Source organism: Cucumis sativus, chromosome 3 (genome assembly GCF_000004075.3).
Source record: "Cucumis sativus cultivar 9930 chromosome 3, Cucumber_9930_V3, whole genome shotgun sequence".
Taxonomy (NCBI): Eukaryota; Viridiplantae; Streptophyta; class Magnoliopsida; order Cucurbitales; family Cucurbitaceae; genus Cucumis; species Cucumis sativus.
The window spans coordinates 14938074-14961703 of NC_026657.2; the positions used below are offsets into that span (position 1 = coordinate 14938074).

Consider the following 23630-nt stretch of genomic DNA (forward strand, 5'->3'; position numbering starts at 1 on the left):
GAATGAGAAGTGTATCACTGACGATGATGACGCAAATCTCCTAACTTTGATATTAGTAAAAAACAAACTTTGAAAAATGAATGTATGTGAATAATTACTTTAACAATAATTACATGGGCACAATAGTAAGTTAAAGATGTATATATTAAGTTAGCAACTGCAATATATTTGAGTGGTTGAAGTAGAAGATTTGATCTAAAAAGTTCAACCCTAAAATAGCATGTATATATATCAAACATAACTACACTTGACTTAGTTCAAATTTTCAAGCAAAGTACATCTTACCACCATACATCCAAGAACCATTTGATAATTGGAACTATTATACAAATGGCTAATACAATCCAACACATATTATTATATGATAATCAGAACGATAATATCAAAATCAATTTCATACAATACAAGAAATGGTGGATTGGTTGTCAATGGTTATTTACATTCTTGGGATTAGTGTCAGCAAAGTACATGAAGATGAGATTTAATAAATATAAAAGATGTACTCAAAGGACCTTTTTTCAGAATGTCAAATGTGTACATTTTAAACATTCTTTTGAAGAGTCAGCTCTTCATCTATTAATCAAACATTGCCTAACAGTTGAATATTAATCCTTGAATCAATATTTACCATTAGCATTTGGGCCATACTAATTCGAACACATTAATTAGCATCAATCACCTAGAAAGTGATTCCACAATCTCAGCGACATTTGTTGAGTCTCTCTTGAACTTTTACCACCAATCCTTTCATCTTCAACAATGAGATGTGAATTTTTTGCCATTAATTCTCAAGTTGCAACCTTGCAGATGAAGCTTCATACATTTTACAATGTATTTGTAGCAGGTGAAAGGTTGGTTTCATTTCAATTTCATTGCTCTGTTCCAAGTTTCAAGCACCATTTGTATAAATTAAAACTCCCTTCACCTCCCCCCAGGATGGCTTCACCTTCAATTATATACCATTAAAAACAACCTGAACAATCATACATTTTTCATCTAAAACTATATAGTTACCAACCAGAATTTCTGTCATGACCATGACGGTAACACTCTTCCATCATTACCATGATCCAGGTTATTGTTTAGCTCCAAGTCACGAATTTCATAATGACTGTCATCGAAATCGAGCTCACTGTCAAAGAATTGATCTGGATGTTCCGGCATAGAAGAATTATGGACATTAGGATCTTTGTTCTGAATATTTGTTGCCCTTTTCTTTGATCTATCAAAGCTTTTAGTGGCATCATTTTCATCTAAATATTCATCTTTATCTTTATTTCCACCTCTTCTTCTCTTTCCAGAATCGTTACTGTCATTACTGTTGCTTCCATTTTTCCCTGCTCCATAGAATTCCTTGATGGTAGATTCTATGGTTTCCAAAATACGGTCACCGTACTTGCTTACCTTAGCCCTAAATTAAGGAGATATTTTTTGTCAAATGTTTTGTGCTATAGACTAAATTAAATTTTTGAAGACAAGAAGCCTGGAAACTTACTTGCCAATGCCGTTGATATCAAGTAATTCTTCTTTCGACCTGGGAACTCTTCGGCTTATCTGCTGCAACGTAGCATTTCTGTATGGAGAGAAGAAATGTAATCAACTAATCAGCACGTCACGAAGAAAATTGAACGTAAATAGAAATTAAAAAGAAAAAAACAATATCATAACAAAACCATGATGCAGCTTAACTGCAGTTCAAAACGAAAGAAAAATATATCAGGTCAAAAAGAAGTTACAAAATTACAGGACAGCAATTTTAAAAGTGACACTCAACACCATCCAATTTCATAAATAAAAAGTATTAACATAGATCACCAACTCTAGAACAATTAATTGTATTTATTTACAAATTGTAGGACTTTAAAGACATACTTCGGAGTGTTTTTAGAAAGTGATTTTAACAAATTTTATTTATTCACAAGTGATTTTCTTATTAACATAGAATGTTTGTTCTAAGCTTTTTAAGAGTTATTTTCAATGTTTTTTTTTTTCTTTTTTTTTTTTTTGGTCTTATTTTGCTTTATTTTTTTTTTTACAATGACTTGAAGGGAATGTTTGAGATTAACTTTTGGAATCGGTATTTTGAGCTGAATAATTTAATATAATTAGTTTTGTAAAAGTGTGACAAATCATGTTAAAGTTCCATACTTATATATATAATTTTAATTCAATTTAAAATATTTTTAAGTGATTAATGTTCGTTTCCAAAGATAGTTCTAGAATCATCAAATCACTAGAAATTAGAGGCAGAGAATTTTATTGAGAGAAATATGAAAGTTTAAAGAAACAAAATAGAGAGCTAGAGAAAATTTTCAAAAGTAATAATAAATGTTAGTCTGACAAGAAATTTAGTAGACGATAAAAATGTGAAGATAGTAAAATAAAGTTAGAAAGATATAAAAAAATTTGGAGAATAACTTTAAAGAGAGAAAAATTTAAGAGTGAGGCAGAAAAGATCAAGAGCAAAACATTAGAGAAAGAGTAAAAAATTAATTGAGAAAAAAACTAGAGTTAAAAACCATTAGACAAAAAGAAAGATTTTCGACATGTCAAAAGTGATTTTAGTCACTCTAAAATTGCTTTCAAACATGCCACTACTCTACTACCATGTCCTTTGCTAGGGTGTTATTGCAATATAGTTGCCTTATTTATTACAGGCAACACTTGAACATGTTTCTATAACATGTCTCACAAGATGTTATAACTTTTTCAATGACATCTGTAACGTGAAAGGCAGTAGATTCTGCAAAGATTTTTTCCTTGTCTATCAATAGTATTTCCTAGATTTCGTGATATGTTGTATTTTTCCTTAGAGTTGATTTATTCTTCCCAAAAAGATATTCTCAAAGCTACTCATATACATTCATACACAAAGATATAGTGTCTTGTTCAATTTTAGGGTAGATCGTTTTTTAAGAATATTCTTGTCATTGTGCTGTGTTTGTGCCGAAGAACACAAGTATGTCATTTCATTAGATAGTAAAGCTTTTGTCATTGTCAATCTTGAGTAATTCTCTAGATCTTGTTGATTTGTTCTTCATCAACTTGAGAAGGGTTTATCAAACTCAATGGAGGCCTAAGTTCATCAAGTGGAGTGGTCTTCATTTGGAGGAAAAATAACAGTCTTAGTGAGAGGGAGTCCCACACTGAGGGGAGTCTAAGTGATCATTCACTAATATTCCTATACTTAGGGGGAACCTAAGTTCATTGAGAGGAAATCTCACATCTAGGGGAAATCTAGGTGATCTGCGAGTGGGCTCTACATGAGTAGTTGTAGTAGTTATTGTATTGCAAATAAGTACCAAGTTGTAATTGTTTGACTCTATACTAGTGGATTATCTTGTCTAGGCATGCTGCACTTCAGACGTAGGTGGATTTCACTAAACTAGGTTACCAACTTCTACGTGACTTTACTTGCTCTCTTGTTATTAGTATTTTGCAGTTACAATATTTGCATGTGCTTTTCATTTAACATCTGTATAGTGACAAGTCATCTTATATCTTTTTCATCCTCCATGCCCTCTTCCCTTCCCTACGCATCTCTTCTTGTTCTCCTCCCTGCAACTATTGGCCAACTGACCATAGAAGTCAGTGCTACTGACCAACCAACTCACTATATGAGTTGGGTACGTCTTCCTAAGTACAAACACTTAGTAGTTACACATATCTTTTCTTGCGCTTCCCCTAAAAGAAGTTTGATGCTACTTTCAGAAGCACCAAACAATGATCATTAAACACGAAAATAATCTTCACCCACTTATATACCAAAATATCAACAATAGATCCAACCTCATCTAAGAAATGGTGAACGGAAGCAAAAGTGACAGATAATTAGTCAGAACATACAGAAACGCACATTCATGTCCTTGAGATATGATTTGTGCGAGGTGGCAAAGGAAGATATGAGCCAACTTCAGCATTTATCTCATTATCTTCATCCATATGGAAGGACCTCGTTAACCACTGACTCGAGAGTAAAAAAGTGTTTGGGACATTTGAGAAGAGAAATAGAAGAATCCTAGAAATATTTAAGTGTCCCAAGTGTATGACGTCAAATAATTTTCTGTTGTTTATTTTTGGACATCAAAGATCTCTTTAGTTCTATCCTGAAATATAACAAAATTAGAGACCCTTTCTGAGGTCTCCAATAACCAGGATTAGAAATCTTCTCCAAATTTCTCTTGTTATTAGTTTTAGGCTATAGTAACCAAGTTTCTTTTCAGAAAAATGAAGGGGAGAGAGAGAGAGACATCTTTAAAGGAGCTAACAAAGTGAAAAGGAACCTACCCAAATATATGATACGCCATAACACCATCAGCAGCCTCTTTTACGAGATTAGTTCGAAGCATCCTCAAAGAGGAATATAATTCTGCTGAGAGTTGCTGCAGTAAGAAAACAAAATCATTTTCCCCCTCAGGAACAAACCAAGTAACGAACTGTACAGCACAAACATCAAGAAAAAACCATGTTGCTTAATGCTACGCAAAGGATTTATAAATTACCACATCAACTTCAGATTGAGGCTGGGCAGGAGTGTCGATATTAGGATACATTTTTCCAGATACCAAAGAACCTTTAGCTGGAGTCATTTCAAATTTGCTCAGTTTATTTGTTTTTGTAGATGATGGAAACCTGGTAAGTGTGTCATGTACCAGAGGAAACAAATTAGCTGTCAAGTCTCAAGTGCTAAGCCAAGATGTAGCGCAAGAACAATACAGCTTATAGATGAGTTAAAAGACAATCAATAAAGAGAACAGAAAAGAGTGGCAGCAGGACAAGCCTTTCCGTTTTTGCTTTTGGAATTAGTTCGGACCAATAGAATGACTTCAACACAACAGCAAACCTATTGGGTTATTATGGATTATTCCCAACGGTCTGCCCAATACATTATTTTGTGTTCTCACAAGCCTTGTAACCATGCATTCTGTATCAAACATGTGTTTAAAGCAATAGGAATTGCTAATGACTCACAAAAAATAAATAAATAACTGAACAATGTTTTTTGTTGTTCCTAATGATTTAGCAAATGAATTTACACATATGAAACAACTGAATATATCAAATTCTAACAGTACAGCTGTACAAGAAAAACCATACATTTCTAGTTCATCCAGTAATTATCGTGACATATTTTTCTAATATAGCAAGCATCACCTCATCCTAACTGCAAGGCTAAAGCCCGGCATGGCTACAGAAAAATTTTATAAATCATGAGAAGATGCAAGATTTCTTGAACCAATAAATTAACTTTTGTTTCTTTTTTGAAAAGAAAATGAAGTTTTTTCACTAAAGTAATGAAAAGAAACTATTACTCAAGTTACAAAGATAAAACAAAAGAAAAGTTCAGATACAAGACAAGAGACAACCACTATACTATACTGGAAAATTAACTTTTACTAAGAAGAAAGGAAATATAAAAGAGAGTGACACTCAAAGCACAACTGAAAATTAAACAAGAGAAGCCCTACACGGAAAACAAAATAAGAGATTTGGGTTTCTTTATAATAATTATAAAAATAAAATAAATAAATAAATAATAAACCAAAAGAAAAAAAAACACATACACAGAGTTACAAACTTAGTTGAAAACAACTCTGAGGGAAGTATCTAGTGTTGCAGACTTAAGACCTCCTCCCAAGACCCCTTGCACCCTTGAAAATTCTCCTTTATTTCCTTAACCAATTATTCCCAACAACTGATCGCTCTTACTAAACTTACCAGTCACTATAATTCACGTTCTTATTCAATGAAGACTTGCCCCTTCCCTCCACAAACTTAACATTAGAAAGTGCATTATGCCAGAACCCACCCAGCATCTGTATATACTTCAATGGTTCTTTTGCTTTTTCTATGCATAAAATTCAATTATTTTCTCACATTCAGTGAAAGATAGGTTATAAGTACTCTCGCTAAAGAGCTGACTTTTTTCTTTTACATGTGAAAAATCAATAGAGAGTCTTTTCATGATCTCCTATATGACTTATCTAGTGGATCAGGACACCTTGTCATCCTCTCCTTTCGCAATTTCTTTTACTAACACATGTTTCAGGTTTTTTTTAAAAAGGAAAACGGGTATGATAGCTAGATCACACATCACTTCAAAGCCAATACATATGCCATAAATATGAAGACTGCATTCACTTACGACTTGTAACTTATCATAGAAATTGCACACAAACTACTGTTAGAAGGAAGAAAATGCTACCTTAATTTAATTCTCTGCCCTCCATTTAAAAGACTTCGAACCTTGGTTTCGTTCACCTAAGGACAGATTGAAATATCATAACTAAGAATTAGAAAAGGCCAAAAGAAGAAAGAAGATAACAAGCTTAGAATCATTTTTTCTATTTAGCATAAAGAACGAAGCAATTGGTTTATCACCTTCAATAGGGATGAAACAGATCCATAAATATCACTTTTCCTCACTTCTTCAACAAGGATATCCTCAATAACAAGATGGTGCAATATGCGAGAAGCTTCACTTTTCAAAAGATGTTTTCCAGTACCATGCAGACTCAATTTTTCATGTCTGTGTTTTTTCACCTATTTTTTGTCAATAAAAGGCAATTAGAATAATACCCCACTTGAAGCTAACAGAAAAAACACAAGTTTATATCATGACCCACAAATTGGCTCAAGGAACCCCTGTAGACTTCAAGTATGTGAGCGGATGAAAATTGCTGTCCCATGGACCTCACCAAGTCAACCTTCAAGATAAACAAAATTTAACCATACAAATCCGTTTTTGAATTAACTTAACAATGTATAATAAAGTAAATTTAACAGAACATTTTAAAAAACGGCAAATTTTTGCACCAGACCAGTTGCTTAGAGATATCAGTGACATCCTTTTCTATAAGATTCGTGGACTTCAAACAATTATCACATGTTTTCTTGCAATTTCCAGGATCAAACTTCTCCCCAAAATGGACAAGTTGGAGCAAACGCCGGCAATCAACATCATTTTCACAGTAACTCACCTAAAATAAGGAATAAATTGATTGAGATTTGATATTCTAATAATATCTTTTAAAAAAAGGAACAAAAGAATGGTAGAATTCACTTACCATTCGCAAAAGATTCTCAGTGTTGGTCTCTAGTATCCTTCCAGAGCTGCCCAGATTGGTACGATTATATCCAGATACGAGAGGACTTTGCTCAGTGGCTCCTTGACTAATCATATGCTTGACTCGTATCTGCATACATGTTCAAGAAGTTTTGACAAACGCAAGTGTTAGATGTTATATTAAATTTGCCTTCACTCATCGGTTTAAGAGCTGGTATGCAATAAGCAATGGATACTAGAATCCAACCCACTTTTCAAAAACCTTGTGAATGTAATATTATACCCTTTACAGCCAGATAAAGTAAGACATTAGTCCATGATCACAACTTACATAATCACTGTAACTATAATATAACACACAAGATGAACGCAGACCGTCTCTGCCTGCACGGCCACACTCCTAAAACATTAGAAACACACAGTAAGCAAACGATATAACAGGAAACAATATAATCAATAATCCAGCAGCTCTATGAAGCACTGTTTGGGGGGGGGATACAGCAAAACCAATTGTAGTTTTTATGTTCTCAAGATGAATTAAAAATATTTTGAATCAAGACTATTAACATGGACAATACCAACTGAATGAAGCAGTATACAGGTAATTACCTGATGGTACCCTTCAATTGACTTTGGAAGAGAATGGTGAATGACAAACCGAACATCTGGCTTGTTGATGCCTGAAATATCCAAATAAGTGCATAGTTGATTGTTATTTCCATACAAATTCAAACTTCGACAAGCAATAATCAGTTATACCCATTCCAAAAGCCACTGTAGCGCAAATTATATTAATTTCATCTTTGCTCCATTGCTTCTGAATGAAGGAGCGTTGGGCAGGATCCATGCTACCATGATAAAAGGCTGCTTTATGCCCACATTCCTGAAAAGTAATCGGTTTAAGTTGGATGTACATATTTTAATCACTGTTGTCAACTTCAAAAAGCACATAACAATAGATGCAACGCTGAGAATCCAGGTCATTTTTGTGGTTGCGTATAGGTGTCTTTTGCAAGCTTTTGATTTAACCTACGAGTAAAAATCAGATATCCATGGGATGTTAGAAGGGGTTTCTTCGTAGTTCTATGGTTTGAAGGAAGATTGTTTGAGATTCAGTGCATTTTAACTTTTCCCTCCATGCTTCAATAGCAGTAGCAATAGGAGCAGTAGCAATAGCAGTAGCCAGTAGGAGTAGGAGTAGCAGCAGGAGTAGTAGTAGTAGATGTGTTTCGCAATAATTGAACATGACAAAAGTGATTTTAACCATTTCAAACGAAAATTGCATTTGAAAGGGTAAATTTAAGTATTAAATTAATTTTGAGTGACTATAGATGTGTTTCGGGATAATTTTGAACATGACAAGTAATTTGATTTAACCTACTCTGATGTCATCTTAAATCACCAATTGACCCAAAAGTTTAAGTTGATAGATGAAAGTAAGTTTAGTTATTATTAAACCACCAATTCATCCAAAAGCTTAAGCTAGTGGTTGAAGGCAAATTTAATTATATATCACCAACACTCCCCCTCACTTGTGGGTTTAAAATATTTGAAAGGCCCAACAAGTGGAATCAATTTTACCTCACTTTTGGGTTTGAAATCTTTGAAAGGCCCAATAAGTGGAAATTGATTTTAATTGGGGAGGAAACGACAATGCAGGGGCTTGAACACAGGACCTCCCTGGACCACCTGCTCTGATACCATATTAAACCACCAATTCATCCAAAAGCTTAAGCTAGTGGTTGAAGGCAAATTTAATTATATATCACCAACAGTTATATATCCAACACAACTATATAGTACGCCTTTTTTTGGACATTTTACTCTTGTGTGAATGGATAAATTTATCTCTATAATTTCTAATCTTATGTTTCCATTGGAAAAAAAAGGGTTTGGAATTGGAGAGCCTTGGTTGTAGATAGTTGATTATTGTTTTCTTCAATCTGTATATTCGTGTTATTACTGATAGCATCCAGCTGTAAAAGTTTCAGATATATAAATAGACTGAGAAAACCAACCTGTAACCTTTCAGCAACCTTTTCACAGTCCATTCTTGAAAGACAGTAAACAATCCCACATTCATCAAAGTGGTTTTCTTTGATGAATTTATCAATATCATCCACGCATTTCTTAGTCTTTGGAATCACAGAATACCTGCAAGATCGGTGATCAATTGGTAAATAACATGAAAACCATATGTAAATCATTGATTGACCCAAAACCTAAAACTTATGGATTATCGTTAATTTAATTATATCAATGTGTTCACACTCCCCCTCAATTGTGGGTTTGAAAATTTGTAAAAGACCCGACTAGTGAAAATCAATATTAATTGGGGGAAACATTATAGGAGCTTGGCACAAGACTCCTATCCTAATACCATATAGATTTTTAGGGATACAATTATACAGTTGAATATTGATATGTGAGACATGGGTCTTCTTGCATAGAAGAGAGACCATTACATTATAGAAAAAAAACATACCAATTACATAGAAAAATATTACACATAAATATTCAATAAATATTCCTGAATAATAGAAATTCTAACGGCATCCTTGTATTGACTCCTGCAGAAGAAGCAATCCCGTTACTATAGCTTTCCCAAGTTGAATTGAAGTTCCTAAAAAAGTAATATTTCAATGTTATTTTAATAACCTAAATTATTCCCCTTAATCCAATCCCCCCATCCATCATCATGGATTTAAGTTCCATGTTACGTTCTATTTTGTCATTTCGATAGTGTCTAATAATAAAGAAATTATACCTAAATTATTCCCCTTAATCCAATCCCCTAGTTTCTCAATTTCCAGTGGAGGAAATCTTTTCGATCGTAAAAGCTCATGGCAAAAACAAAGCCCTGGGCCTGATGGTTTCAGGGTGGAATTCCTCATCAAACATTGGTCTATTTTCAAGGAAACGTTTAAGGCCTTGATGGAGGACTTTCATACTAATGGAAGGTTGAAACTTCATATGCCTTGTGCAGAAAAAAGAAATGGCCCTAGAAATGAAAGACTTCCACCCAATCAATCTCACCCACCTTATCTTATAAGGTAGTAGCTAAAGTTCTATCAGAATGGTTAAAATTAGTTATGGACTCAATCATCAGCCCCTTCCAAAGTGCCTTTATTGAAGATAGACAGATTCTTGACCCGGTCTTAATAGTCAATTAGGCCGTTGAAGATTATAGGGCTAAAAGAAAAAAGGGTTGGATCTTGAAGCTTGACCTTGAAAAGGCCTTTGACCGAGTGGATTGGAATTTCCTTGAGAAGGTTTTATGCCATAAAAAATTCAGCAATAAATGGACAGCTTGGATGATGGGTTACTTGAAGAACCCTAAATTCTCTATCTTCATTAATGGGAAACCAAAGGGCCATATCAAAGCTAAAGGAGGAATTGTCAAAGAGGACCCCCTTTCTCCCTTCTTATTCCTCCTTGTAAGTGAAGTTTTAGTAGCCATCATCAACAACTTCCACTTAAATGGTCAATACGAGGGTTTTCATGTTAGTAAGGATTTAATCCACCTTCCCTTGCTCCAATTTGCCCCAATTTGCCGATGACACCCTCCTTTTTTGCAAATTTGATGATCAGATGCTTCTCAAGCTAGAGGATGCCATTAGGCTCTTTGAATGGTGTTCAAGGCAGAAGGTTATTTGGAAAAAATCAGCCCTTAGTGGTGTAAATGTATGTGAAGATATCTTGTTCCAAACAGCAGCTCGTTTTGGATGCAAGGCAAAAAAATTGCCCATCCTATAATTAGGTCTACTCCTAGGAGGATACCCTAGGCAAAGGGAGTTTTGGAAACCAATTATAGATAGAGTTCACAAGAAATTAGATAGATGGAAGCGCTGATATCTCTGGAGGGAAGACAGTCCTTATGCAATGCTGTCTTGGCTAGCCTTCCTACTTACTACCTATCTTTATTTTTCAATCTCCGGAATGTGGCAACTTCTTTGGAAAAAAATCATGAGAAACTTCTTTTGGTAAGGCTTTTCTGGCGGCAAGATCAACCATCTTGTGAAATGGAGTTTGGTTTCCCTTCCTTTAAAAGATGGGGGCCGAGGCCTAGGAAGCATTAAAATTCACAATTCAGCTTTGCTTGCCAAGTGGGGTTGGAGATATTCAAAAAAGGAAACAGCCCTTTGGAGGAAAATATCCATAGCATCCATGGCAAAGATGCTTTTGATTGGTTGACTTTGGGCAAATTTGGAAATAGCGTAAGGAGTCCTTAGGTTAGTATCTCTAGAGCGTGGAGGTTGGTGGAGCCACTAACACTTTTTAAACATGGCAATGGCAGCAGAAATGGTTTTTCGACAGACTTTTGGGTTGGTTCCTCTACTCTTTAGGACCTTTTTTCATCACTTTACAGAATTGCTTTATTTCCCCATGGCTCAATTACTGATCATTGGACCTTTGACACCCTATCTTGGTCCCTCTCATTTAGAAGAAGTTCTTGAGCAAAATTGCAGATTTCAGCTCCTTATTAGCTCTCCTTCTGCTGGAACAGCTTTTTCTCCATTTTTTATATTGCTTGGGTCTTCGACAGTTCCCTCAGCTCCTCGGTATTTCAGCTTTTGGAGGGACCACTTCTACATAAGAAGCCTCAGCTCATTTGATTATATATTTTAAAAGCTCTCTTGGCCGAATTGTGGTTTGAACGCAATCAACAGATCTTCCACGATAAGCAAAGACCAAGATCAGAAGTTTTCTGCTCCCCAGAACGCAGCCCAGCAACTTGGTGCTCTCTAAACAAGGAGTTTGTGAATTACTCCACTCAAGACCTTTGTCTCAACTGGACAGTCTCTCTCAACCAGCCCCCTAACCCCAGTTTCTGTTTTGGTGACTTTGTCTGCATTTTGACAGCCTGGTTTTACCCTCTCTGGCAGGCCTTCCTTGGAGCACAGCTTTTATTTTCTTTTGTTTTAGTTTACATAGTAGCAGATTTTGTATTTCTTTATAGGCTCAGCCTTTGTAATTGTACTGCTTTGTTTACCCCAGTTCCCCTTCCTTATTTTTCTGTTTTCAGCTCTCTGAATTAGGCTGGACTATGTTTCCATTGTATTTTGGCAGATTTTACTTCTAGTTTCTATTGGGATATGATGTTTTGTTACTAGGGAGGTGTCGACCTATTTGAAATGTCTGGGTGCACCTTCTGATTTCCCCTAGCTTATCTTTCTCTAGGCTTCTTTATTATGCTCATTGTATAACTCTCTTGTACTTTGAGTTTTTATTAATATGGAAGTTTGTATCCGTTTCAAAAAGAATTTGTACCACTTGATTTTTTTTCCATACTCCAGTCTTGTTATTTTAGTTCTTAGCTAGTTTGTTTTCCTCCCCCTCTTCAATTAAATAAATTTCTTACAAAAAGAAATATTAATAATCTAAAGTTTCTGCACGAGAAATGTCTTATAATTCCCTTTCTACTTAATTGACTGATCTTCAGGTGTTTAATAAGTCATTCAAGAAAATATTATTTTCATTTACAGTGCCATGGATAAAAAGATTAATAAAAAAATCAAATGAGCCTAACATGAGCATACATTTAATCATTATTTACCATAAATTTGGCCGATTGAAACTTTGACGGAAAATTATGCAGTTAATAAGTCCAAGAGCTTGAACAACATCCTCTTTTACACTAGCTGTTGCAGTAGCTGTTAGAGCTAATACGGGAATTTTAGGGAACTTTTGTTTCAAGATACCAAGGCCCTGAAGATTTAAAGGAGCTCTTATCAAAACCCAAAAGAAAGAAATGCCAGCAACTGGGACTTTGTCATGTCAAATCACACCTCCCTGCCTAAATGGTTGAGGATGAGATCAAAGCTTCACACTTACTCAGGTTTTTATGCCTGTTTTAGATAGTGGGAAAGACAAATCAAAAGCTTTTGAGGATAAACCTGATAATCTGGTCTAAAATCATGCCCCCACTGACTGACGCAATGTGCTTCATCAATAACAATTCTGGCAAGCAAGTGACGAGCATTCAAACTCTCCAAATGTCTCAAAAGAACATCGCTTCTGTACAAAACAATTCATTGAAAAGGAAAGGAGATGAACCAATCTCAGTATCAATTACATAAATTATTGAACCAATCTCAGTATCAATTACATAAATTGTTGAACCAATCTCAGTATCAATTACATAAATTATTGAACCAATCTCAGTATCAATTACATAAATTATTGAACCAATCTCAATATTAATTACATAAATAATACCATTATAAAAATAAATGTCTGTCAAAACATTCGAGGGAAAAAATGTAAACAGTATTTTACTAACTGAGAAGGAATGCAGTCAAGGAATAAACCTCATGCATACCCCAATAACTAAATAAGCAACCAAAACCTGGGGGGAGGAAAGTTTTGATCTAAAAAAGTTAAGAAAAGACTCCCAGCTACATCAACCACCAACCCTCCCCAAGCTCTCCCTATCCTTTCAGCAAGAACACAAACACCAAAACAAACTTCGACAATTTGATACTTGTTATTATTTTATAAACTGACTATTATCATTCTATAAGCACCATGATTGATGCTGATTTCATATTACTACCACCGCCTTTATGGAATTTTACTTGAGTTTTATTTTACTTCGTTTATTAAATTTGATATTGAATTATACTTTAGAAATCATTAAGAACAGTTGCAGGAAAAAGGAGAGGGCATATTTTTAGGTCGAAACTAAAATATATTAGAACTTAACCATTTTTTACATAATCACAAGATTAGTCATCTGATGCAAATAGTGTGTAAAACAAGATCTTTCCTGATATTGGCATTCCCACTGCATGACTGGCATGCCCAAAAGAGGGCATGTCTAAGGCGTACTTAATTTATGGCTGCAGCTGCTCGGTGGCTAACATAGTGCTGTGTTTTTCCTGAACTTTTTCTTTGTGCAAGCACCAAGCCTATAAAGTGTTTGTTCCAGTATTTCATTAACTACTGCTTTGGCAATTAGTTGAAATGCCAAGATTCTTAAGTAGGCACCAACAGTTTTTTTTTTCCTTGGTATCAATTAGAAACTTAAAGCCGCTTTTTCAGTTGTGAGCCACTGATATATTTTTTCTTTTCCTTTTTCCCTTGACTGACTGCTAGGCATTTCAATGATAGAAAATCCATAGTTCTTTAGGTTCACTGCATACCATATTTGTTTCTAATAAAAGTAACAACTTCCAACAAGAGAAAACGAAAGGATACACAGAGCATAAAAAATAACAAGCTCAGTCATATGGTATGTAGTAGGTTTGCTACATGGTATATGGCTGGCTATTCTAGTTTATTCTTCTATCTTTGATCACTAATTCCCAGTTATACTATTTTAGTATATGGATCGACATATTCTTTTTTCTTCCAGAAATCGAGGAAACGCATGAATTGGTAATGGGTTATGTGTATCAGAAAACAAATAAAGGAAGAAAAGCTAAAACTAAAATCTAATGTAGGTTTTTCATCGATATCAGCAATGGGAATGAGAAGAATCCCTGAAACAGGAGACAGGAAGATGGTGGTGGTGGTGATCGTGGATTCATGGTGAATAATGCCCTGACAGGTGGCAAAAGCCGTCGACAGGGCAAGGAAAAGAGATAGTTCCTTTCATTATTGAATTAACCACAATTAAGCTTCTCTAATAGTTTCATCAACTTTCATTCTAAATCTACACCAGTTTCTTTTGATTCGATTTCGATTAATAGACCATTTGTGATCTTAACAATTATGTCTTACGTTATTCTTTCTTTAAGTATTATGGCTTGTTTCAAGGTCTTATGACAAGAGAGACTACAGGTAAAAAAATGTGAATTTTAAACCATCAATTCACAAAAGTTTAAGTTTGTAGGTGAGGGTAAATTTAATATAATATCCAACACTAGCCAATACTTGTGAGCTTGAAATATCTAGAAAGATGCAACAAGCGGTAATCAATATTAAATAGGGGAGAAATGGCGTTGCAAAGACTTGAACACAAGACCTTCCTGGACTACTTGCTTTGATACCATCTTAAATCACAAATTGACCCAAAAGTTTAAGCTTGTAAGTGAGAGCAAATTTAATATAACACCAACATGAATCATTAAATCTCGTGCTTTTTCTTTGAACTTTTTCATAAGCTTCTAACTATGCACACAGAAGAAAACATGACTGGGGAACTGACTCACCATAATGTGAAACTGGTGGGGCTTCTTATGACTATGTTATTGACGGAAAGAGAGCATATATAGAGATTATGTTGGAAACTCTTGTGTAGAAAAAATAAAAGGGCTTTCATCGCAGTAAGTAAGATGTAGAGAGAAAGATGACACAAAAATCAGAATAGTTGCATTTCTGGAACAAAACCAATTTTGAAATGGAATCAAAGCTTGAAACTATAAAGCAAAATATTGTGAGTACAGAACGTCAAAGATACAAGGCACTAGAACAATTTGTGAATAACATGTGATTAAAACACAAGATGAACTTAGTTGTAAAAAAAAAAGACCATTTGGCACAAAGAGGAAGGGTTGGTTTAATAGTGAAATGATTGTGGTAAAATGTAGTGGTAAGGGCAAGTGGTCAAAGAAAAGGAGAGGCAGTGGAGCTACGCTAATGCAAGAAATGAGAGGAAACACCGGTAGGGTGGGACATCAAAGAGAATGAGAGGCAATGGAGCTACGCTAATGCAAAGAAACCAATAACCAAAGAAAACACTGTCAGTGATTGACATGAAATTGGAGATTCTCATCTTCGAGTTTGTCTATATGCCAGTGATAAACATGCAAAAAGAAACGAAAGGGACCAATGCTAACGAGAGACATTATTAGCGCTTTTTAAGATTTTGAAGCCCTGGAAGCATCAACTTGATCTCGTCAGTTTAAAATAACTAAGTAGTTTATTCTGCATGGCTTATATCACCTTGACGTAATTCACTAGCAAAGATCATGTCACTGAAGGTAAAAGTAACGAATTAAGTTATTATACTAAGAGAACAACAGGTAATACTTACTTAGCAACTTTCTCTGGCGTGACATACAGAAGCTTGTATTTGGAGCAATCAGAACTCAAGTCTCTAAAAATCTCTTGTTGTTCACTCCACTCCATATTGGCACTTAGGTAAGCAGCCGATATGTTTGCCTATGGTGTGATATAATTAGCTATAGAAAGAAAATAACAGATTGAGAATACCATCATAGGCTAAACTTGCCTGTATTAGATGCATGATCTGATCTTGGATAAGAGACACAAGTGGAGATATAACCAATGTTACACCGGGACATATCAAAGCAGGGAGCTGCAGAGAAACCAAGTAGTAAGTAATAATTTCAACCATGAAACAAAATTGCCAAATTCCTGACAATCAATGAGGAAATATTCATAGCACTGAAGAAACTTGTATGATTAGCAGGCACAAAGAGCTCAAACATCAAAATTGAAGGTTAATAGAGATATCAACGGTAGACCAGTTTGAGTGTCTGAACGGGAAACCTAAAAGTAAATGCTTGAGGTTTTGAGATATGTTCATTTACCTGGTAGGTTAAGCTCTTTCCCCCTCCAGTTGGCATTAAAACAAAGACGTCATACCCACTCATTGTAGCATTAATGACCTCTCTTTGATTCGGACGAAATGAGTGATTACCAAACACTTTTTTGTTATTAGCCTTAAAGCATAAAAAATCAAATATAAGACAAAGGGCAATGAGCATAGAAAAACACAGAAGCTTAATAGCCTTAGAGTATCACCTCCAACTCTTTTGTCCAAGAAAAATTCCGGCTGCTCCACTTTTTGTCATTAGAACCTTCAATGTAGTTGACATCAATCACCTTGGGGATGTATGGTTCTCTCTCCACTGGACCAGATGACATTCCAAATCTTTCATCTACATAGGATGAACCCATTGAATTCCATGGCTCAATCCTTCTAGGCTCAAAGTCTTGGTGAACATATGAAGTATTTAGTTTTGCATCGGTTCTGAATTCAACTCCTGGAGGTGTTTCAAAATGAAAAGTCTTCGGAGTAACTGTTGTTGCAAAAAGATGAGACCTGCGCCTTTCCTCATTAACTGCATCTAGAGAAATATGTCTTTCTAGCAGCTGAATTTGTTTATTTAGATGTACCCTGCAAATGAATGGAAACGATAATTCAAGTTCCTATTTCTTATGTTTTATCCATATAGATAAGCAACAGACAACCTAACTACAATATAAAAGGCAAATAAATTTATTCTACTTGTACATAAATAGATCCAACCAAAATTCATTCTGTTATGTTCTTTTGGTCCTTGTTTATATACATATGTGCATGCAAGTTTAACATTTTGCATAAACTCCTATTTATAAATTGGATTGGATACTGGATAGCAAACCTTTCTTGCCGAAGCTTATCGATCTGCACTGGGCTCAGGTTATTAACATTATCAAGCAGGTCATTTGATATAGAGATTAGTCTATCTTTCAACTCCTGCAAATGGCTTGAAGCTTCTGGGCATAGTTCTATCTGTAACATAAGTTGGTAACAATGAATTGCTGAACAAAATATAATAGCAGATAGAACATTGGATAAAGATATAATACAATGTTCGACACCTTGAAACCATGACTGCAATTAGTGCACAACTCATCTGGATAATTAGATTCCTCTTGTCTGGCAACATTATCTTTCTCAATTATTGGAGTAATTGGTGGAAGCTTAGAAACTGAAGGTTGAGGTGTGCAGGCTGATTGTGATTGGTATTGTTCAACAATTTGGTCCACGTCAATATTCTGTAACCAAGAGTACCCAATTCATGAAATTTCAAATCGGATTCACCGGACAAAACTGTATGTGTGTGTGTGTATTACCCGACCCATAAACTAACTGTTCGTTATTTTCTATACAATAGAGATTAGAATTGAGCTGATTTCAGAAATAAAAGGTTGTTTCAGATTACAGATAAATGTGGAAATTTGCCCAGAGAAATATAGCTATAAGTCATCCCATAAAACAAAATGAGTCTAAATTTGCTTTATAATAAATAAAAGATCATAAATGTGGATCGAGATTACCTCTATTATCTTGTCATCCTCATCCTCCAAAAAAGAGGAACATATGTTTTTCTGGTTAGTTGCAAAAATGACTGAGCCATCCACCCTCTGGAAATGAGAATTATTGATCGTCCGCAGTCTGGCCATATTATTCCCATCTACATCATTTTGGCCCTCCATAACTTGAATATTACTTGATGCGGAAAGATTTGATCCGAAACTTGAAGGTTTAGTTGTATCAACACTGTATTCACTAAAATTTCTATGTACTTTCTTATGGTGAGAACTAGCGTTGGCATCAGACAAACTATTTGATGTAATTCTTCCGGTATCAGCAGGATGGTCAGAAAAAACATCCTTAACTTGTCTAGTGTTTCCAGGTTTGGCATAGTGTCTACAAGATATCTGGAAATTTGAAAGAGCATTCCAGGCCTGCCAGGAAACACAAGAAATAAATTTATTCTGACTCAAAATGAGTATTCCAAGAGTTGCGCTGGACGTATACAACTCCAATTTTCACTCTCATACAAGAAAAAGAGTACAGTTAGATAAGAATTAACAAGAAATAGAATTGTCATAACGATTTATTTTTACTTTAGCAATGTTAGTGGCATACAAAGATACCTTCACAAATTGAAGTGTCCATTCATGGAGCTACCGTGTTACGATATCAAACCCTTATCTAAAACTAGAGAAGATTTTTGCAGAAGTGAGAATAGAAAGAAGCAGGAAAAAAAACTCACGATGTGAGAAATAAGAAATTTTGAATCAGGTGGATTTGCCTCCTTAGTCAAAAGCACGGTAATGCGGTAAATACTCCAGATATAAATACTCATGATAACCATGATAATTCACATCAGAACTACAATGGAAATGAGAACCAACAATGAAACCCTAGGTCATGGAGTGATCATTGCAAAAATCAGGATACAACAAAAAAGTCGCTGGGATATTCATGGTTAACCTCCAGATTGGAAGTCAAACAAAGGAACTGGAGACAAACAAGGTAGAGCATATCAACCAAGTACATCATCAAAAGGTAATGTTACTTCAGAAAATAATGTATTTACTTCAAAAACTTTTTGTACAACCCAAACTTACGCAAAAGCCATCTGAAGCAAGTGTAGCATCAATGGCTCAATCAGGTACATCTTTTTGTCTCTTAATGCAACTACCAATTTTAGTATTTGGATTGTTGATTATGGAGTATTAGATCATATGACAGGTGATGTCTCTCTTCTAACGAATTAGGTTGATTGTACTGACCAACCTCATGTGAGGTGAGAACTATTGATGAGACTTACTCTAAAATAGTGAGAACTAGCAATGTCTTTATCTCTAAAGATCTCATCTTAGAAAATGTCAGCATGTCCCAAACCTTATAAGTAATATTTCATCCGTAAGCAAACTTACACTAGTTAAAATTTTCACTGCAATAACATTTCACTCACACAATCGTACTTTTCAGGATTGAATTAGTACACGACAATTGACAATGCTAAAGAATCCTCAGGCCTATGTCCTGAATATTCCTAAGTGCCAAGTTAAGAAGTTAGGTATGAACAAATATTTAAAGACAATTGTGATAGTAGAATAATATTGTGGCATACTCGTTTAGATCATCCCAATATTTTGTATTTGAAACTCATGTTTCCAGATATTTAGTAAGAGTTCACAGGTTCTTCAACGTGAGGCATGTGGCTAAGAAAACTCAATCTTCATATTTGATAAGCAACTACAAACTCTCTAATCCTTTTTCTAAGATGCATAGTGATGTTTGGGGTGCAAGTAGAGTTAAAAACCTAACAAGCGCTTAATGGTTTGTTTCCTTCATTAATAGTCATACTAGACTGACCAGTACTTGGGTGTTTTTAATGAAAGAAAAATATAAGTTTATTGTCATATTTCAATTTTGTATGCCACAATACTCAATCTCTTCAACACAATCCAAATTCTTCACTCTAATAATGCTAGGGATTACTTTAACATGTCTTTAGAAACATTTCTAAACAAAAAGGTATTGTTCACTTACATACATGCCCAGATACTCCCAAACAAAATGGGATTGCTGAAACACAAAATAGACACCTCTTAAAAGTTTCTACAAACTTAACTATATGCCTACCAAGATGCAAATTGCTAACATACTCACCAAAGTTCTATTCCAGAACGTTTTTCATACATTGAAGACCAAATTGGATTTAATCAACATATGCAATCTAGCTTGAAGGGGAGTGTTGAAAATAAGAAAATATTCTCCCATTAATATCATTTGTTTTTTCCTTGTCTAGTATTTCCTTCTCTCTAAATATGCTTCCTTAATTTTTGCTTTATTTTTGTTTTTCAGTTTTTGCTTGTATGTATTCCCTCCCCTCTTTAAACTGAGAAATGAAACTCTATACAAAATAACAAGAAGAAATAAACTTATCTTTTCTTCATATCATATACATAATATATATTTGTATGTGTACATATATTCTTAGTATTGGTTGATTGTTAGGACTAATGGTTAATGCTACATATAAAGACAATGTTCCCTGCTTGTAAATAATTATACCATAATCGATGAAATAACCTACTGCTTTTCCTACCTTCCCACATTATGTATACACTATTAACTAAGGTAGAAATAGATAAGATTGACATCAAATCATTCCTCTCTCTTTTTTTTTTATCAACTGAACTTTCATTGAGAAAAACAAAAGAATACAAGGACATTCAAAGAAAGAGCCCACAAAACAGGAGGCAACCAACAAAAAGGCCTCCAAACCAAAAAATATGACCATGTCACACTCCCAGCTTGCCACAAATTATTTTTAGTTGCAATTAACCATTCTTTTCATTTACTTTTCTTTTTAAATGAAGTTGTGATTTCACCTTTTCAACTTGTGATCTTTGTATTCTTTGAAGATTCTGCATCTGACAGGCCAAATTCCTAAACACAAGAAAAGAAAAAACTAATAAATCATGAGAAACTATGTCTTTCCCGCTTTTGGTATGGTTTCCTCTAATTTACTATAAACTTCAATAGATCCTTCCTACAGTTACCTGGAAAGGTCTAAAGTTATAAGGTCTACTATCCAAATCCAAAAGAAACAAAATTAAAGATCAAAAGACTGTAAATAGCTCAGGAGAGGAGCCGAGGCATGATGGTAGCCAATGAGGCTACCAAACAGAAAAAGGGAGGAAGACTGGAGAGAGAGGCAATCATGAGGAATATAGCCTTTTTATTTCTTTTGTCACTTGCTTTAAGGTTAATAACCCTATTGTCTTTCTAGCCAACGTTTAATCAATAAAATAGCTTTAATTATGTCATTCAATACATAGTACATAGTTAAAAATAAAATATGGGTCTGAGACATTGATTGAGAAAATAATTAAAGTCAGTAAGAAATTCGAAAAGTCAGATCTCTTGCCATGGTATGCATTCAAACAGCAGGGAAAATAAGCAATCTCGAAGACCAGTAAGTACCAATTAACTGGGAAACTTAGTGCAGAAGGGAAAAGAAAACGAACGATGAATTATCATTGCTTGATGAAAATAAGGCAAAGGGTATGAGCAGTTCGATAAGGATATACGAAATTTAAGCCAATTAATGGGCTAGATACCCAGTGTCAGTTGATCCTGTAGTAGAAGGCTTTTGTTCTGGTAAACAGAAAAGAAAATTCGAGCATAGAAACTTCTTTTGGCATGAGAAATCTTTATGTGCTTTGGAGTGTTCCAACCAATTCATTTTAGGACATTTACCACCAAATTTGAGACCGTCGCCTGAATTGCCTAGACTGCAGCATACGTAAATGGAGTTAAACACTAAATATAATACGTAAAGGAGATGTAATAAGTAAGTGACAGGGCCGTTACTCTTCTCGCATGTTTTCTTCCTCGATACTTCACACGGATGCCCAAGGATCGATGCCCTAAAACACAACAAAACTTCTTAAAATTTTCCTATGCAATTGCAAGTAAGAATGAAAGATAGCGAATGCTGATTAAACAATATAATGACCAAAAATATTGCCGCTTTTAGTTATGACATCGCCATTTTGAAGTTCTTGCGAGTTGGATGAGGGATAAATGGAGACAACAAGAAGTGCGAAAGCTGTACCTAGTGATCAAACTCGGAGACAATGAGGAAATGCAGAGTGAGGCGAAGAAGAAGGTGACGGAAGTGGATCGTCCGGCGGATGTGAGGCCCAAAAGGTGAAAGACGAAATAAAAAACTGGGCGATCGCCGACGGTGGATGAGAGCCCCAAAAGTGCAAGTGGTGGAAAAAATGGCGGGTTACGATGGCGGGATCATATTCCATTTCAATTTTAATCTAACAATTTACAAACAAAATAAATAATAGATAAATAGACTCAAGTTTAAGGGTGATTAGGAAAAGTATGGTGTTTTAAATTTAAATTAGGAAAAAATGGTGGTTTTAAATTTATATTAGAAAAAAAAGGTTGTTCTAAAATAATTTAGGTCAAAGGGTTGTTTTTTTTTTCATTAGTGAATTTCTTTTTTATTTAATTTTTTTAAACATCAATTCATTACTTCTTATTCTCTCTTTCCTTATTATTATAATTTTTTTAATTTTAATAATTTATTAACCAATTACATTCTTAATGATTTTTTAATACTTTTTCCACAAATTCATATTTACTATTATATACTTAATTATTTTTAACTTAATTTTGTAATCATTTATTATTCTTTTTTTTAAAAAAAAAATCTTTCACAAATTTATATTTACTTACTTTTTTTTATTTAATGATTTTTAACTTAATTATTTTTATAATAATTTATTATTGCTATTTTTTTATTATGCACTTTCATGGCACTATCATGCCAACCGACGATGCAACTCTATCATGGCATTCACTGCTTCTCAACTCGACACATTGAAGAGGGAGATGGAGAAGGAGATTCGATTGACTGAGGCACATGGAAGATGGAGAAGGAGATCTGATCGACTGCAGCACATCGAAGATGGAGATGGATGGAGATCCACACATCGCATGTCGAGATGGAGATGAAAATGAATCCTCTCAATTGCAATGCCTGTGAGAAAATGAAGATGATGAAGATCCTCTCGGCTGCAACACGTCGAAGAAGATGAAGATCCTCTCAGCTGCAACACGTTGAAGAAGATGAAGATGGATTCTCGCTGCTGCAACATATGGAAGAAGATGAAGATGAATCTTATCTGTTGCAATACATGTGAGAATGAAGATGAATCTTTTGGGCTGCAAAACTTGTGAGAAGATGAAGATGAAGATGATGACAGCTGTTGTGACACGTCGAAGATGAAGATGAATCTTATCTGTTGCAATACATGTGAGAATGAAGATGAATCTTCTCGGCTGCAACACTTGTGAAAAGATGAAGATGATGACAGCTACTACAATACGTCAAAGATGCATACGAATCCTCTCGGCTGCAACCCCTGTGAGAAGATGAAGATGATGACGGCTGCTGCAACACGTCGAAGATGCAGATGATGACGACTGCTACAATACGTCGAAGAAGATGGAGATAAATCCTCTCAGCTGCAAGATGTCGAAGAAGATGAAGATGAATTC

The 23630-nt window shown here is 34.8% G+C and overlaps 1 protein-coding gene across 4 annotated transcripts; it reads right to left on the minus strand.

Moving 5' to 3' along the window:
- Positions 1-371: 371 nt before the first annotated feature.
- LOC101211021 (ATP-dependent DNA helicase Q-like 4A) lies at positions 372-22357 on the minus strand. Of its 4 annotated transcripts, none has more exons than XM_031883239.1 (26): positions 22168-22357; positions 21924-21979; positions 21810-21844; positions 20939-20996; positions 18083-18493; positions 17624-17800; positions 17404-17534; positions 16781-17156; positions 16567-16698; positions 16245-16331; positions 16047-16174; positions 12964-13084; positions 12624-12775; positions 9085-9220; positions 7826-7949; positions 7676-7746; positions 7398-7466; positions 7068-7196; positions 6822-6980; positions 6627-6707; positions 6382-6543; positions 6206-6261; positions 4503-4632; positions 4288-4382; positions 1496-1573; positions 372-1411 (listed from the first exon to the last, which is right to left on the minus strand). In XM_031883239.1, the coding sequence occupies exons 4-26, from the start codon at positions 20978-20980 to the stop codon at positions 1030-1032; spliced, it is 3429 nt and encodes a 1142-aa protein (XP_031739099.1). In that variant the 5' UTR covers positions 20981-20996; positions 21810-21844; positions 21924-21979; positions 22168-22357; the 3' UTR covers positions 372-1029. The 4 variants fall into 4 exon arrangements, with proteins under 4 accessions (XP_031739099.1, XP_011651280.1, XP_031739100.1 ...); XM_011652978.2 differs by having other exon boundaries at positions 21671-21844; XM_031883240.1 differs by lacking the exon at positions 20939-20996 and having other exon boundaries at positions 22168-22356.
- Positions 22358-23630: the final 1273 nt, after the last annotated feature.